General features: G+C 59.8%; 2 protein-coding genes across 4 annotated transcripts; both read right to left on the bottom strand.

Annotated features, from left to right (window-relative positions):
• Positions 1–576: 576 nt before the first annotated feature.
• Positions 577–7,663, bottom strand: RAB1B (RAB1B, member RAS oncogene family). Its single transcript, XM_036764741.1, has 6 exons — positions 7,560–7,663; positions 3,457–3,529; positions 3,136–3,231; positions 2,945–3,040; positions 1,993–2,124; positions 577–1,905 (listed from the first exon to the last, which is right to left on the bottom strand). The coding sequence occupies exons 1-6, from the start codon at positions 7,571–7,573 to the stop codon at positions 1,711–1,713; spliced, it is 606 nt and encodes a 201-aa protein (XP_036620636.1). The 5' UTR covers positions 7,574–7,663; the 3' UTR covers positions 577–1,710.
• Positions 7,664–8,232: 569 nt separating this feature from the next.
• On the bottom strand, positions 8,233–15,252 carry KLC2 (kinesin light chain 2). Of its 3 annotated transcripts, none has more exons than XM_036764405.1 (16): positions 15,082–15,252; positions 13,621–13,891; positions 13,245–13,475; positions 12,929–12,998; positions 12,521–12,743; positions 11,793–11,880; positions 11,550–11,651; positions 11,273–11,446; positions 11,086–11,185; positions 10,922–10,971; positions 10,757–10,824; positions 10,385–10,493; positions 10,146–10,298; positions 9,939–10,063; positions 9,765–9,822; positions 8,233–9,325 (listed from the first exon to the last, which is right to left on the bottom strand). In XM_036764405.1, the coding sequence occupies exons 2-16, from the start codon at positions 13,858–13,860 to the stop codon at positions 9,242–9,244; spliced, it is 1,875 nt and encodes a 624-aa protein (XP_036620300.1). In that variant the 5' UTR covers positions 13,861–13,891; positions 15,082–15,252; the 3' UTR covers positions 8,233–9,241. The 3 variants fall into 3 exon arrangements, with proteins under 3 accessions (XP_036620300.1, XP_036620302.1, XP_036620299.1); XM_036764407.1 differs by lacking the exon at positions 15,082–15,252 and adding an exon at positions 14,567–14,611; XM_036764404.1 differs by lacking the exon at positions 15,082–15,252 and having other exon boundaries at positions 13,621–14,138.
• Between the last annotated feature and the right edge of the window lie 1,086 nt (positions 15,253–16,338).

The following is a 16,338-nucleotide window of genomic DNA, read 5'->3' as shown; positions in this document are numbered from 1 at the left end:
TGTGTGCACGTCTTCGCCACCTGATGGGCATGGAGAAGGGGTGGGGGAGCGCGGTGACAGGTAGGACAGGGAACGGGGTGAGGCATTCCTATGACCTCCCCAGCTCCCTTGCCCTTTTCCATTCCCGACCCTTGGGTCGGGAGCTGAAGCACCTTGGGGCACTCTCCCTAGTAGCAGGGAGCGGGTCAAGAACCCACTTCTCACCACGACAAGGTGCTGGGGGCCTTAGCTCACCTCTTCTGGCTCGAGACGCCTTCCCTCAGCCCCCACCACCCCATGTGCACCTTTTCCCGGCTCTGGGGATCCCCCCTGGGCGCAGCCCACAAACCACACTGGCTGTCTACCAACTTCCTTGCCAAACCCCCTGAGGGGGGGCTCTCCCAAGGCCACTGGAGATTTATTGAGGATTTATTTTTGTCCTTCTTTTCCCCTAGTGGCTTTTCCTTGCAAAATGCTGGACGAAATGTAACTAGGAGAGAAGGATGAGGGTGGGGGGGTGGGGGGCATCCCCCAAGGGAGGGCTGCCCTTCGAGGGTCCCCACCCTGCAGCTTCAATACAAGCAAAAAACACGTTTGTGTATATGTGCGTGTTCGTGTATGTCACACTGACCAGGGGATCATGGGACAAGAAAGGAAAACAGACCAGGTGAATGGACTCCTCCGCTGAAGGAGTCCCTGGCACTCAAGAGACTTAGTGTCCCTGGCCCACACTGACTGGGACTGAAGTACTCAAACTGTTTGGGAAAAAGGGAAGGGACAGAGGAAGAAATATGGGGTGGGGGGAGCACACAAGTAATGGAACCAAGGCAAGAAACACCATTTACTCTATCCTGGGGTGGAAGGAAAAAACCAGGAGCGAGTAAGCCAGCTGTATGGCGGGGGAAGGGGAACAATCCTCGGGTGCTTAGGGGGCAGCAGGCCTGGAGCCGCCTGCCGCCGGCCCTCCAGCAGATTAGAGCTCTGCTCGCAGCCTTCCACCTCCACAGCCTCCTGGGGCCAAGAAGGGGAGAGGTGGGAGGTGCGCCAGGGGCAGAGGGAATTGACAACAGCCCCCCTCCAAGCACAAGCGCAAGTCCCAAATTGCTGCTGCCCACCCACTCGGGCTTTGTGCAAAGCCGAGCTTCCGCTGCCCCCCTGCCAGCCCCCCCCCAAAGCCATTGTGGACGGATTGAGCAAAAAGCCCAAGGCCAGGAGGGGTTAGCGGCAGAGAGAGGGGAGGGCAGGCTAAGGTGATGCGGAACAGCGGGAAGATGTAGAGAGGCCGCTCCCTCCTGAGGTCTGGCCCACCCTCCCCATGACCCTCGCCCCCCACAGTCTGGGCCTTGGGTCTGGCGGAAGAGGCTCCCTGCTCCTGGGGGGCCGGGGCTCCCCAGGACTCACTGCAGCTCTGAGGGAAAACGGGGAGTGAGCTGGGAACAAGGCAGACTCCTCCCCAAGGTTGGGGAGAGGACAGGGGGCTGGGGAGGTGGGGAGGGGCTCTCCAAGGACTTGGGAGGCTCCCCAGCCCCCACCTGCAGCACAGATCTGACCAAGAGCTTTGGGAGGGAGGTCGGGGGTGGGAGTGGGTGAAGAATCACTGCCCACAAGCCACAGAATCAAATGCCCCTTGGTGGTGGTGGGGGGAGGGGGAGGCAGGCTTGGGGCTCCACCTCCCGCCTCAGGGGCATCATCTGAAAAGAAGTACCCTCCCAGCCCCCGAAGCTCCGCCCCCTAGCAGCAGCCTCCGCTGGCTGGCTTCACCGGGGTGCTGTCGATCTTGAGGTTGGGTCGCTCGCCCCCCGAAGCGGCCCCAGGACCCATTCGCTTCTTGATCTCGGCTGCCATGGTCATGAATGCCTGCTCCACGTTGGTGGCATTCTTGGCGCTGGTCTCCAGAAAGGGGATGCCCAGAGAGTCAGCAAACTCCTGAGGGGAAGCCAGGGCAGGGTGGGCAGTCAGCAGCTCTGGAGAGACCCCTCTGAACAGCACCCCCTCCCGGCACTGACCCCTCACCTTGGCAGTGGGGTTGTCCACTACCTTCTTGGTGGTGAGGTCACTCTTGTTGCCCACCAACAACTTGTTGACATGCTCGCTGGCATATCTGTTAATCTCTTCCAGCCACTGTTTGACGTTGGCATAGGATTCCTAGAGGAGAGGGTGCCATCAGAGGCTTGCCCTTCGAGCTGAGTGAGAAGGCCCCCTCCCTTCAGCCCCCACCCAGAGCAGAAGGAGTGTGGGGTGGGGCGCAGATGGAGTCAACCTTCCCTGCCCAGAGGGAGAGGAGAAGTCAGAGGTGGAAGGATGCTTAGTAGGATTCTTAGATCCCCCCATGTGGAGAGAGAGAGGCTGAGAATCTGGGGCAGAAGGGTGGAGGTCACTGATTCCCATGGCCAGGCAGCACCCATTTTACACCTTGGTGGGTGACCAAGGGTCTTTAGGGTCTAGATAGACAAGGGGCCTAGCATCCGGGGGCTTTTCATCCATCACTGCCTAACCAACTGAGTTTGGAGTGAGAAGCCAAGATCCAAACCATGTGACCCTAAGCCCAGCCCAAGAGTGTCTATCTGTGGAATGGGAGAAGGTAGGCAAAGGACTTGGACCAGAACGAGTCAAGGACATCATTGTACACGAGAGTAAATGAAAGCCTCATCACAAGAAAATGATTTGCCCAGAGAATAATCCTGGCCCCTCCTGCCGGAGGAAAATGAAGAGGAGGGGGTGTGCGTGTGTGTCTGTCACAGCTCTAGGAAAATGTCTTTCAATGGAAAGAGGGGCTGGGCCTGGGACCTGCTCCACTGGCCCTGGCCCAGAAATCCCAGTCCCCTGTGTGCCAACCTTGGGAGAAGGCCCAGTGCCCCACCGCCCTGCTCCCCAGCTACACCTCCACTTCCTCCTTGAGACATTACTGGCACACTGCAGGGCCCAGCCAGGGCTGCCGGGAAGGACTGAGGCAAGGCTGAGTTACCTGGTCAGTGACATCATACACTACGATGATGCCATGGGCCCCTCGGTAATAGCTGGAGGTGATGGTCCGGAATCGTTCCTGCCCTGCTGTATCCCACTAAGGCAAGAGACAAAAGGCAGGAACGGGGAGGAACATGGTCAGGGGGCCCCAATGCCTGACCCCATCCTCCCCAGGGGAAAGCAGGCACTCACAATCTGAAGCTTAATGGTTTTGCCGTCCAGCTCAATGGTTCGGATCTTGAAGTCGACCCCGATGGTGCTGATGTAACTTTCAGTATATGTGTCATCCTGGGAATGTCAGAGTGCACAGCCTCTGAGAAGCAGCCAGGAGTCCTGCCCCAGCTGAGAGATTCCAGACTCCTGAGCACCTCCCCCGAAGAGCCAACACTCCCTCCCCCACCCCGGTTCTTCTAGTGCTTTTGGGCAGCCCCCATTCCCTCAGCTGCTTTCATGCAGACCAGACCCAGAAGTCAAGAGGGCAAACCAAGGCACGGACATGGGCAGGAGACTCACAGCAAAGCGGAGGAGCAGGCAGGACTTCCCTACACCTGAGTCACCGATCAAGAGCAGCTTAAACAGGTAATCGCTGCAGGGAGAGGAAGGGGAAGGCGTGAGAGCCCAGGAGAGGCCCTGCTCCCACGCAGCTCTCACTGGGGCCCGGAGAAAAGGCAAGCGAGAGCAAGAACACTGAAAGATGGAAAACTGTAGAAGAGAGGCAGGCAGAGGCTGCGCACACCTCCCACTAAAGGGGGAAAGAGAACCCGAGAGCTGCTGAGAAAGAGGCATCAGGGCCCTCTCCCCTCCCACAGGCCCCCATCACTGGGCCAGGAGGAGAAGAGGCTCCCATGCACATGGCAACACACAGGCCTCCTGCCACCAGCCTGGGAAGCGTCACCACAGGGATTACCATCCCCTTTTATGGATGTGGAGACTGAGGCTCAGAGGGGTCTTTTCGACTCCAAGTGACACCACAAAACCTGCCTTATTTGCCAAACTTAACAGAGCAGGGGATGCAGAATTGCTCACAAAATCAGGACTAGGAGCATCCGAGAAGGAAGAGGCTTCACAATCCTATGGGGTCTGACGAGCAAAGGTTGGGCACATGAATGGCCAAAGAGGAGGCACCTCCCAAGAATTTGGCCAAGGGCCAAGGCCAGGAGCCAGCCGGGACAAGGTGAGGACCATCACAAGGCAAGGGGACAGGTGGGGACCAGAGGCAGTGGTGCCATTCCCTGATTTACAGGGAGGAAAACAGGAGAAGGGAGACAGGAGCTGGAAAGCAGCTGCTGAAGCATCAGTCGGGGGAGGGGGCAGTGCTGGAGAGGCAGCCAGGCTGCTTCCACCGCCCCATTTTCTACCATTTAAGAAGCCAAGCCTCACTGGCTTGAGGCCACCTCAGAAGGATGGACAAACAAAGACAACGAGAAAGAGAAAATGAGAAAAGCTGGAAGAACTGTGGAGACCAGCACATGGCGCTGCCCGGACAGTGGAGACCTGGTCTGGCTGGTGTGCTTGGGGCCCAGAACGTCACCCAGACACACGTGCATTTAGACCACGTAGGGATGGGGGGAGGGAGTCATGGGGGAGAGGGCTAGCGGAAGGGACATGTTAACATTTAAAAACACTAGACTTGAAAATAAAAGAATAAACTAAAAGCAAAAAGACAAGAAGAAACTGGTCTGTACCAAAGGAGGAGGCTCCATGCAGGGGCAGGGCCCGTAGCCCCTTTGGCAGTTTGGTGAGCTGCCCTTCCTCAGAGCAGCATTTGTAAATACCAAAGGGAAATGCTCAATATTATTTAAAGGTTAGTGAAAATCAAGATGGGACTGTGTGCCCAGGTTCACAGAGTCCTTGAAGTCTTGGCTCCACGTTCACCCAGGCTGTGATCAGTGCGTGAGCTCCCCGGCAGGGTCACTGAGATTCCTGGCCCTGTGAGCCTCAGAAGAGGTAAAAGCACCAAAAGTGGGAGTAAAAGTAAAGGGAGGGGGCAGGAGGGAGGGTCTTCCAGCATGCTGGGCATCCAGGGCATGGGGGCACATCACCGTCATCCTATCTAACATTCATCCTGTTTTCCCTTTCCTAGCCAAACTCCAAGGAAGGGTAGGGTATATACTCCCGGTCTCACTGCTTCTGCTCCCACCTACACCAGAAGCATCACCCCTGGACAATCATCTCTCAACTGCCCAGGCCAACACCTCTGCACTCTCACGCTACTAAGGTCTTTGCAGGCTGGGACACAGCGAGGCGACCGAGCCTCTCCCTGCTTCAGCCTGGCGCTCTCCTGGTCCCCTGGTCCTCCTCCCGATTAGATGCCTGCCCCTCTTCAGCCTCCTTCCATGGATCTTCAGTGGGCTGCCCTGGGGCTCTGTCAGGGCCTAAATGCACCCCTCACTCCCGTGGCCACCATCCTCCTGAAGGCCTCTCCCCACCAGTCCAGCCTCCAGACAGCTGCCCAAGCCAGGTCCTTCCTGTCTCCCTACTACTATCTCAGCTCAAATGCAGCCTCCTATTGTTTGGCATTCAAAGCTTTTCCCACTCTGGCCCCAACCTCCCTTTCCAGCCTCAGACCATTACTCCTGTTCACAAACTCTAGAATCCACCCCACCCACCCACCCAGCTGTGCCCAGGCTTTCCCTCCTCAAAGCCATACAGGACCCTCCCCCAGATGGCCTTATTTTCACTCTGTGGACATTTGAGCACACCTCTGTCCCTACTGTCCCCCTCAGACAGGGCAGGAACGGTTCCACTTCTGGCCTGGCCCCTGGCACTTAACAGGACCCCTGCTGGTTCCTCTCTAGCTCCCCCGGTTCAATCATCATCACCATACAGATGACCCAGCTCTGAGGGCAGTTCTACCACACCCATCTCTCCATGAGGCCAGGATGGCACAGGCTTCCAAGCTCCTCATCCTTCTTCCTTTCCAGTGAGGCTCTGCTCAGACCCCCAGCCTGCCTGCCTGCCATGGAAAGCTCTTCCTAGGCTGGCTCCCACTGACCTTCGAGCCTTCACACCCTGTTCCCAGCAAACTGGCCTCCCTGTGGTTCTCCAGCCTTTGCAAAGGCCTTTCCCCATGCCTGGAGGGCACTGCTTCCTCACCACCGCAGTGTTTATTAAGTACCTACTGTGTTCCAAGCACTGTGCTAAGGTCTGGGAATACAAAGGCCCAGAACAACAATCCAGGTCCTGCCCAGAAGGGGCTCACGGTCCAATGAGGATGACAGCTCGAGACACAACCAAGTAGACAAAGTGTATGGAGGATGGCACTGGGGCTAGTCTCACAGGGAAAGCCTGAGGAAAGCCAGGGAGGTCAGTGGTTAGAGATGGGGGTAGCCAGAGAGAAGGCCCGGAGCCCAAAGATGGAGGGGCTTGTTGGAGGAGCAGCCAGGAGGTATGTCGGGTGTACGAAGACTAGAAGGGCTCTGAATGCCAAACAGAATTTTTATTTGATGCTGGAGGCCCCGGGGAGCCCCTGAAGGTTGTTGAGTAGAAAGGTGTCACGGTCAGACCTGGGCTTTAGGAAAATCCCTTGGGTGGCTGAATGGAGGATGGGCTGGGAAGGAGAGGAAAAGACTGGAGAAGATCAGACCCCCAGAAGCTACTGAAGGAGTCCATGTGGTGAGGGCCTGTACCTGGTGCGGGGGGGTGGGGGGAGAGAGAAGTGGACTAAGAGACCAAGGAGGGAGATGCTGGGACTTGGGGTGGGAGGGGGAATGGTCCCTTCAAAGCCCACTCCAATGCTCCCTCCTAAATGGGGCTGTCCTCATGAGGGCAGGGTCCTGTCTCAATTACTCTGAATTGGCATTCATTTATGTAAGTGCATCTTCCCAGTGGAATACATGGCTCTTGACGGAAGGGAGCATTTCATTTTTGTCTGTTGTGTGCCTGGAACACAGTAGGCATTTAATAAATGCTGACGGAAGTTGGCTTCCTCGCGGCTTAAACATTACACCACTATTTAAATTATGCAGACATTTGGGCAGAGGGAGCCGGGGTCCACACTTGGGGAGTGCGGAGGACCCTGATCTCCGTCTACACTGGAAAGGGCTAAGTCAGGCTGCGATGAGCCCCATCCACACGAGGACGATCTGACGGACATTCCCCGCACACAAGCGGGGCGGGGAGGGGGGGGGGCCGGGGGGGGCCCTCGGCCCCCCCATCACGGGAGAGTGCACGTTACGGAGATGAGATTGGAGAGGGGGCTCCCCGCGATGCTCACAGCGGGAGGGGGCCCACAGGACTGAGGGTGTGTTGGGGGGGGCTCCGACCCGAATCTAGAAAAGTCCAGAGCCCCCACCCCCCACCCCCAATGGCAAGGGGTAGAGGGGAGGGGTATTTGGAGGGGAGGGGCTAGGAAGAGGGGAAGGGGATGAGGGAGGGGAGCGCAGCCTCTTCAGCCTCCTCCGGGCCTTTGGGGGGGGTCCTGGATAGGCACCCCCTGCCCGCAGGACCCGGATGTGGGGGGGGGGGGGTCACCGAGGGCAGGAACCCGGATGTCAGGGAGAAGGGCAGCGGGGAGCCTGGGCGGGGGCCCGATGAGGGGAGGGGGACAAGTCGCGGACACGGGGACCGAGGCCTCCCCGGTCCGAGGGGCGGGGGTCCGGGCAAGGGTCACTCACTACTCGGGGTTCATGGCGGCGGCAGCGGCCCCGGTCGGTCGCTCCCTCCCTGTCTGCTTCGCTCCGCCTCCCGCTCCAAGATGGCGGCGTCTCCGCCCCCACGCTAGGGCGCAGGCGCAGGCCCGCCCTTCTCATTATCACACAACGCTGCCTCTTGGAACCTGTAGTTCTCGCCAGACTTCATCCTCTCCCCGACTGCGCAAGCGCCCGGGCGCCTCGACGCATGCGCGCCTCCTGCTTGGACCGCCCCCGCCACCCGTACAGCCTTCTGGGATTCGTAGTTTCCTACTCATTTCCCCAGTCTGAAGGGGTTTTCACGTGGAGTGAGGTCCCAGGGAATGTGGGACAATCAACACCATCACACCTACGTGTGTAGTCTCCGTCTACACATCACCTGCTCTCTCCTTCCTAGCTGTGTTCCCTTGAACAGGCCACCTAATATCATCCGTGACCCCGTTTCTTCTGTGAAAATGGAGGGGCTTGAACCCAATCTTCCCCCTTCTTTGGTTTGATTCTTAGACTGCCTGCAGGGTGAACATGGAATTCCTGAGCCCCCGGGTCTCCTTTTCTATCGCCGATGGCCTGAAGCACCCCCCACCCCACCCCCAAACACGAGGGATGGGAAGGATGCAGAGCTGGGGCCCCCCTTGCTTCCACTGAGAGACTGGATTCATTTGGATTCAAACTGCCTTTATTTCTACAGCAACATCTGAACAAAGCTCGTGGGTTCCCCCGCCCAGCCCTGGCCCCCTCCCCACTACAGGGAGAGGAGCCTGAGGAGAACCAGGAGCAGCAGGAGTCCCAGGAATGGCTCAGCAGGTGGTACCTTGGGAGGGAGAGGGCAGCAGGGAAGGGCTAGGAAGTCCCTGGAATGTGGCTCAAATGGGGCATATTTAAGGCCCGGAAGGAACACAGACTGGCAAAGTGAAAACGGTGTCAGCTATTGTAGATGGGGGCATGGCACCTCCGTCCTACACTCATGGGGTTTCAGGGGGTGAGAAGGCAGGCTCCCATCATTTGGGAAGGACATGGGGGCCCACCTCTGCACTTGTGTGTATCCAAGACCTTGTCTACAAGAGCTTAAGGCCTGGGTGGCATCCCTGGAAAGGGGAAGGGCACAGGGAGGTACCATGGACATGGCTCAGGGAAGGGAGCGGCCAATAATTTATTTCTCTATATACAGAAGCAGAGGCCTGGGGAAGGGAGGAGGGAGATTCCTAGTGTTGTCTGTCCCCAAGGCCAGGTGGCTGGGCCTGCTCTGGGAAGTGCTGCCAGGGCCCTGAGGGGGCTCCAGGGGCCTGCTCTGTGCTTTCCTGGCTTCCACTGGGAGGTAGGGAAGGGAAATAAATATGGGGAGATCCTGGCTCCTCTCTGCACTGTCACCAATGTGACACTTCTCCACTTCATGACTAACAGTGCTAGACCGGGTGGGGGGCAGGGGAATAAGCCTTGAGCTGCTAAGCCTGAAATGACAGGGGGGGAGGTTACCCTGAGATTGAACAAAAAACAATGGGGGAGGGGGGCCTGTGGGAAACAGCCTTCGGGGGAAGGGTGGCTGAATCAGGGCGGGAGGAAGGCTGAGGTCCAGGCCTCCCCCTGCACTCCCCATCCCTGTGGGCAAGACAAGCAGCCAAGGAAGGCCCGGGAGCTGGGGAGGGGGCAAGCCCTCTCACCCCTCCCTCTTAGCCAACGAGAGAGCTCCGTCGAGAGAGGTCGAGAGAGCTGGAGCTGAGCATGCGGCTGTCGGACAGGTTGGTGTTGCTGGACTATGGGCAAATACAGGGATGGTTAGAGGGAGGTCCACCCACCTCATCCCCACTGGTGACCCTCAGGGACGTTGGCAGGGTCTTTGCATGCGTGGATCACCACAAGTCTGGTGAAGGACCAAGGGGACATGGGGATGCCTGGCTGAGGTCCTGCAGAAAAGGTGCTGGGGCACCAGTCAGGCCTTTGGTGGAGGCATTTATTGGGCAGAGGGTGGTGCCAGCTGAGGGCTCTCCTGCAGGCAAGGCAGACTGGCACCGGGCTCTGAGAAATGGGCAGGGAGACCCATGGCACATGGCCAGAATGGTGGCTTGCAGAACCCCACGCCGGCTGCAAAACTATGTCTGCCCTCAGGAAGCTCATGTTCTATTCCCAAAGTGGTTTGGGTGACTGAGCAAGGGCTCAGGGAGGGGTGCTGGGCCCCCTGCTGGCTCTCCGTACCTGGCTGGCCTCTTCTGTGCTCTTGTGGAGGAAGTTGAGGGAGCTGGCTCGCTTCATCCTGTAGGAAAGAGAGGAGGGGCTCACATTTCAGAGGGATGGGGGAAGTTTAGACAATTGAAAGCCAATGGGAGGCTGAGGCAAGGCCCCAGGGGCCAGGCCAGGTAGGGCTCTCACCGGGGGTTGGGAGGCTCTTGGGGGCTGCCCCCCTGCAGCTTCTTCACCAGCATCTCACTGCTGCGCCGCAGGGCATCTCGGAGCTTCCCAAAAGAGCCACTTCTCCGGAGAGAACCGCTGCCATCCTGGGGGCAGAGGAGCTGGCAGTGCTTGCCTGCTCTCCTGCCCCGCCCCACCACCCCAACTGACTCCCAACAGGCCGCTCACCCCAGACCACTCAGCCACGGGCCCCGAATCCTCAGGCTCCGGCTCAGCCCGAGATCCCTCGCCCCCAGTGCCCTCTCGGCCACTCCGGCGCTCCCCTCGCCCGCCATCCTTCAGCAGTTCTACCACCTTGGTCTGGCTCACGGCGTCCAGGCCCTGGGTGCAGAAGGAGAGAGGTGGTGGGGGTGAAGCTGAGAAGCCCCTGATCCCTCCTGCACTGACCTCCCAGGCTCCGTGCCAACCTGCTTCCGACTGCGACTGGCACAGTCCTCCAGGGTGTGAGCTGCCTCCATCTTCCCCTGCCGGCGGTAGAGAGCTCCAAGGCTCCGAAGTGTAGTGTTCACCGTGGGGCTGGAGGACGAAGCAGGCCTGAGCCAGGGGGGCCCATGGCTTCTGCTCCCCAGCTCTGCAGATCCAGAGGCTCCCCAACCCCTAGGTCTCCCAGCTCCCAAGGCCCCTGGCCCCTCCAGCTCCTGAGGTCCCTCCAGCACCCAAGGCCCCCTGCCCCCCCATCTCCCAAGGTCCCCCTAACCCCTCTAGGCTCCCCAGCCCCCCAGGTCCCACTACCCCCCCCAGGCCTCCCAGGGCCCCCAAAGCTCAGCTTCTCCTCAAACCTGTCCACTTTACAAGCCTTGTACCAGCTGCCATATTCTCCATAAGGAGTGATGTCTCGACGCTTCTCCTGAAGGGGAGGAGAAGAGTCAAACCTTGGGGAGGGCAAGGGCAGAGGCCGAGCTCCCAGTGACAGAGCGCAGCTCAGGGTCACTGCTGCTCCATACCTTGCTCTCCTCCCGCTCTTCAGCGTGCATCCAGATGGGCTTGTTGTCTCCTGGGGAGACAGAGAGGAGGAGCTGTCACAGGACCCTGGAGCCCCAAGACCAGGCTAAAAGGCTCATTGCCTTCCAAAGGGCAAGATGGGCTGGGGTGGGGCGGCGGCACTTGCCATTGACTGAGCCAAACTCCTTCTCATGGGCACGAGTCAGGATCTCCTTATACAAGGTTTCTGCGTCTTGGTATTTCCCCTGCTTCAGATAGCAAGAGGCCTGAGGAAGGGGGAAATGACGGAGACAGTGAAGACCCTGGCTCGACCTGGGCCCAGCCCTCCCGCAGGCCTCCCTCAGATCAGGCACCAAGTTATTCTTGGTCTTGGCAACGTTGGGGTCATCAGGGCCCAGCCGAGCCTCATAGATCTCCAGAGCACGCCGGTAGTAGTACTCCACCTCCTCAGCCTTGCCCTGGTTCTGACAGAGCAGGGCCAGGTTATTTAGCTGCTTGGCCACATCTGGGTGGAACTTGCCCAGCACCTAGGGGAAGATGGAGGCTTCCTTCACTTGTGTTCCCAGCCAGCTGCCCAGCTCCTCCCAGGAGGGGGTGGGGTGGGGGGCAGGTGGCCCAGACAGGCTCTACCTTCTCTCGGATCTCCAGGGCTCGTTTACACAAGGGCTCCGCTTCTCTGTATTTGCCCCTTTTGCCGTACAAAACTGCCAGATTGTTCAAGGTAGCTGCCACCTGGGACCAGGGTAAAGGAAGGAAGAAGGCTGCAGAGGCCTGCGGGTGGCCAAACTCTGGCTCGCAGGGGCCCTCTTTCACCCCACCCCCACCCCCAGAGCCCAGGGAAGCCAGGCCTGTGCCATGGTGGGCTTTACTCACAGCTGGATGGTCCTTGCCCAAGGTCTTCTCCCGGATGGCCAGGGCATCATTAAGCAGGTGGGCGGCTTCTTTGTATTTGTTCTGATCTCTGAGGGGACAAAGAGATGGTGTCGGGGAGGGCAAGGGAAGGACCACTTGTGAGGCCTCGGTTCTGGACTTCCTGCTCCCCATCTGTAAAATGAGGCTCCCTGCCAGTTCCTGAACCAGGACCTTGCCTGGCCCATTGGGGCACACACGTGCTCCCCTTCTCAGGGAGATTTTCAGTTTCTGTAAGGGGCTTTGGGGGAAGGAAGGCTGACCTCAGAGGAGTGATGGGTCAATGGGGGGCTTACAGGCACCAGTGTAGGTATTCTTGGGGTTGGGGACATAGGTGCTCATCACCCTACACTGGCCCCTCCCTTCTTCACCTGGGGTAGGGTCAGGCCTATGAAGAGCCTACTTTGTATAGAAGCCAAAGCTGCTTCTCATTCAGTCATGTTCCAGTCTTGCCTGACCCTTCATGACCTCACTTGAAGTTTTTTGGGGCAGAGATAATTCTCCAGCTCACTTAACAGATGAGGAAACCAAGGCAAACAGGGTGAAGTGACTTGCCCAGGGTCACACAGCTAATAAGTGTTTGAGGCTGGATTTGAGCTCGTGCAGAGGAGTCTTCCTGCCTCCAGGCCCGGTGCCCTGTCTACCTCGCCACCGAGATGTGCCCCTTCCCCAAGGCCCAGGCCTCCCCTTACCGGTACACGAGAGCCAAGATGTTCAGCATGGTGGCCACATCAGGGTGGTCATGTCCTGAGGTCTTTTCCAGGTCCTCCAGGGCCTGCTTACAGAGAGGAACAGCTACCTCATAGCGCCCCTGGGAGGCGTACTGAATCACCAGATTGTGCAAGGTCCGAAGCCGGGCCGGAATCTCATAACCGCCATGCTGGGCAGCTGCATCTCCGCCCCCGGAGCCCTGAGCTGGAGGAAGGCAGGAGGTCAGAGCGGGGCCCAGGACTGGGACACACTTGAGAGTTTCCCTGTTATCTGCCTATGTCTGGGTCCTCAGACAATGCAGTCATTCCCCCCACCCCCATATATGGTCACCTTCATGGACTGCATCTTCCTGACCAGTCACAGGGACCAAAGTTAAGAGACCTCCCTACCTGGGTTCTGTTCATCCTCATTAGGGAACAGGTCATCCAGAGAATCCTTGGAAACATCCCCCTTCTCTTCCTGAGGAAGGAAGGGATAGAATTAAAAAAAAAAATGGAAGAAAAAGAATCACACACATGGAAAAAGAACATGGGGGCTCATCTAGAGGGAGGGGAGCCAGGGACCCCTTGGGTCAGCCCCAGTACAGCCCTGTGGGCAGGAGCCCCTAGGGTGGTCATGCAGGGGAAGCCTGCTGTGGCTATGGGGAGGGGCCAAGAAAAGGGAGTCCCACTCCCCCCCTCCCAGCTGGGGAGGGTCTGAGCTTACGTTGGGAGAAGGGTCCTCATCCAGCTTCCGGATCTGACTCATAAACAGCAGGTGCTGCTTCTCCTCCTCCAGCTGGACTACGGCCTGCTCGCTGCGCTGCAGCTTCTGCTGGGTCCCAGCCAGCTCCTCCCGAAGCCACTGGTTCTCCTGCACCAAGCGGCGCACCTGGGCCCGGAGCTTCTGCTTCTCCGACTCTACAGCCCCGAGGTGGCTGGACAGTGCCAGGATCACCTAAGGCCCCTCGGCCAGGAGAGAAGGCTGAAGGGGGGTGCCGGGGCAGGAGGGCGGGACTCCTGAACCCACACACCCACGGCTCCAGGCCTGGTCCTTGCCTCCCCCTAGACCTAACACTCCTGCTCCTGGGCCCCCAGGGTACCTGAGCCTCCCCAAGTCCCAGCTCAATGGCCTCCAGGGATCGGCGCAGGAGCCCCGAGCGTTCCTGGGTTCCAGGCTCGGCCTCGCCTGCCTCCCGCCCAGCCACATTCTCCAGCAGGGAGGCCAGCAGGGCCCGGTGCTCGCCCCTCAGGGTCTCCAGTCCCTGGATGACCGCCTTGGTGCCCAGCACGATCTCGTCCTGGCTCAGCTTCTCCTCCCGGGACATCACCAGGGTGGCCATGGCTGGAGGATTCGGATTTGGGAGGAGGCCCCTGCAGGGGGGAGGACGAGGATTCGGGTGCTCTGACAGCCTGGGGGGCAGGCCAGCGAGGGTCCTGCCCGGAGCTCGGCCGGGACTTCCTGCAGTGGCCTCCAGGGGGCGTGCCCGGCTGCCGCGCTCCCTCCCAGACGCATTGCAGTGGGGACCCGGCCCCTTCTCGGCTCCCACCCCGGGGCCCTTGGGGAGGGGGCCTGGAAAGGGCCACCCCTGGGGGGAGGGGAGGACCCCCCTCATTGCTGCGGGTGCATGGGGGGCTGTCCCCAACCCAGCCGGGCACTAGGGACCACACCAACTTGCCTTGTCCATCCGCTAGGGATGCAGGTCCTTCTGGGGGGCGATCTCCACCCCCACCCCCCATCCCTCCCCTCTAGACTGCATACAACTTGTAGTAGGTCTGGGGCACCCCATGATAGAGTGGGGCGCTCCCCCGTAATGCAGGAGAGCTCCTCTCCCCTTGGGGGCACCCCATAAGAGAGCTCCCCCTCCCCCTCGGAGGCACCCCGGGACAGAGGAGCTCCGCCTCTCCTGGGGATGCCCCGTGACATCCCGGCCGGTCCCCGAGGGGCGCCCCGGGCCAGAGGGAGGAGCACCCGCCGCGGAGGGGTGAGCTCCTGGCGCCCCGGCCTCCGCCCGGATCGATGCCCCGCCCTGCCCTGCCCCCGCTCACCTGCGCGCCCCGGCCCCAGCCCCAGCCCCAGCTCTGGCCCGGCCCCGGCCCGGCCTCCTCGGCCTCAGCTGCCCCGCACGCCCCGCGCAGCCTCCATCGCCGCCTCTCCCGGCAGCCCCAGCGCCCACCCCCGCGCCTGCGCGGTCCCCGCCGCCGCGGGCCTTAAAGGGGAGGGGAGGGTGCGAGGGGGCTGCTCCTCTCTCGGCGCCTTAAAGGGGAAGGCCAGCGGGGGAGAGGAGGAGGAGGTCGAGGGGGGCGGGGAGGGGCGACACCCCCCGCCCCAGGCGGAAGGGTGGGATTTTCTGGGAAACCAGAGCCGGGCTGCTCGTGGGTGTGCCATATTTACACTCCCCAAACTCCCCCATCCCTCCTTCTTTCCGTCTCCCATCCTCCGTCCTTCCTTCTCCCATCCCCCATCCCCCCATCCTTCGCTTTATCCCACCCCTCCATGCCCCCCCCTCCATCTTCCCCCATCCCCTCCATCCCCCCACGCCCCCCACCCCGCCATCCCCTACCTGGCGCGGCCTCTCGTAGTCTGGTCGCAGAACAGGCCGCACGAAGTCCGCGATCGCGGCTGCCCCTGGAAACAAGCCCTAGGTTGACCAGCAAGCCCGAGCGCGCCCCGGGCGGAGCCGCGCCTACTGGATTTTTCCTCGCCTCTGGCCGGGGCGTGCAGCACGCGGCGCGCGGCAGGGCTCTTAACAGATGTAACCGGCAGGATCACAGGGACCCGGCCCAGGGCAGGGGCGCGGCACACCTGCCATACCACCTCTCGCCGCCCTGGTCTGCCAAGAGCTGGCCGGCGTCCCCGGAGCTGCCTTCGTCCTTCCTCTGAGGATCCCTACGGTTTTGCAGCGTCACGGCTGGGGCCCCTGCTCCATTTGCTCCATCCACACCGGGGCTCCCCGTGGGCCAGGGTTAAAGAGGAGCCCGTTTGCTCCAGGCTAGCTTAGGCAGGGCCATGCATCTGATGACTTTGCCTGCCCCTCGCCGGGCTCAGTTCCAGACCCCATACTCAAACGACCCGTAATTTCGGAGTTGGTTTGGAGGCCGTTCCTTCCCTCTTACCTGTCTTCCCAGAGGTCGATTTGAACGCCTTCCTTCCCTGCCCCCCACGCCACCCCCTCTAGGACTGCCCTCCGGTTTTCTTTACTCTGGAAGGACGTTTGCATCTTTTTCACTCACACACTTCTTGAGGACATCTTTTACTCCAGTTCCGATTCTGGGATTCTTTTTTTTCAGCCCCAATCAACACGCACGGTACTATTCAGAGAGACCACAGGCGCAGGGGTATGGTCAGAGTCCTGGATTTGTAGACGTTCCTTCACTCTGTCCCTCTCACTCTGAAATCTTTCCCTAGGGGATAGTTTGTAGTCTTGGGTGCAGAAGACATATATGCATATAATACAGAATGAAACAAGATAATGATGCCCTCCATTTATGCAGTTTTTTAATGTTTACAAACCCTTTTACATAATCATCGTATTTGATCCCAACGGTCTTGAAGGTCACACTCCATCCATACCTAGCTCTCTTCTGTGACTCACCTTAAATGACTTACATTTGGAGTGCCGATGACTGTTTAATAACCGTGGGATCCTCAGCACCGGTCCGCACCCCTTTCCCACCCTGGCACCATCACCATTGAAGCGGTGGCTTACAGGACCCAGGGCAATTTGGTCCCTTTCCTGGTTGCCTGGATTGTAGTCATGGTCAAAGAATTCATCGGAGCAGAGCTGGTGGTGACAAGCCCTTCTCTTGTGCTTGGGATT

Source organism: Trichosurus vulpecula, chromosome 6, assembly GCF_011100635.1.
Source record: "Trichosurus vulpecula isolate mTriVul1 chromosome 6, mTriVul1.pri, whole genome shotgun sequence".
Classification (NCBI taxonomy): Eukaryota; Metazoa; Chordata; class Mammalia; order Diprotodontia; family Phalangeridae; genus Trichosurus; species Trichosurus vulpecula.
The sequence above is the reverse complement of the archived record's forward strand: the minus strand, read 5'-3'. Positions and strand labels throughout refer to the sequence as shown.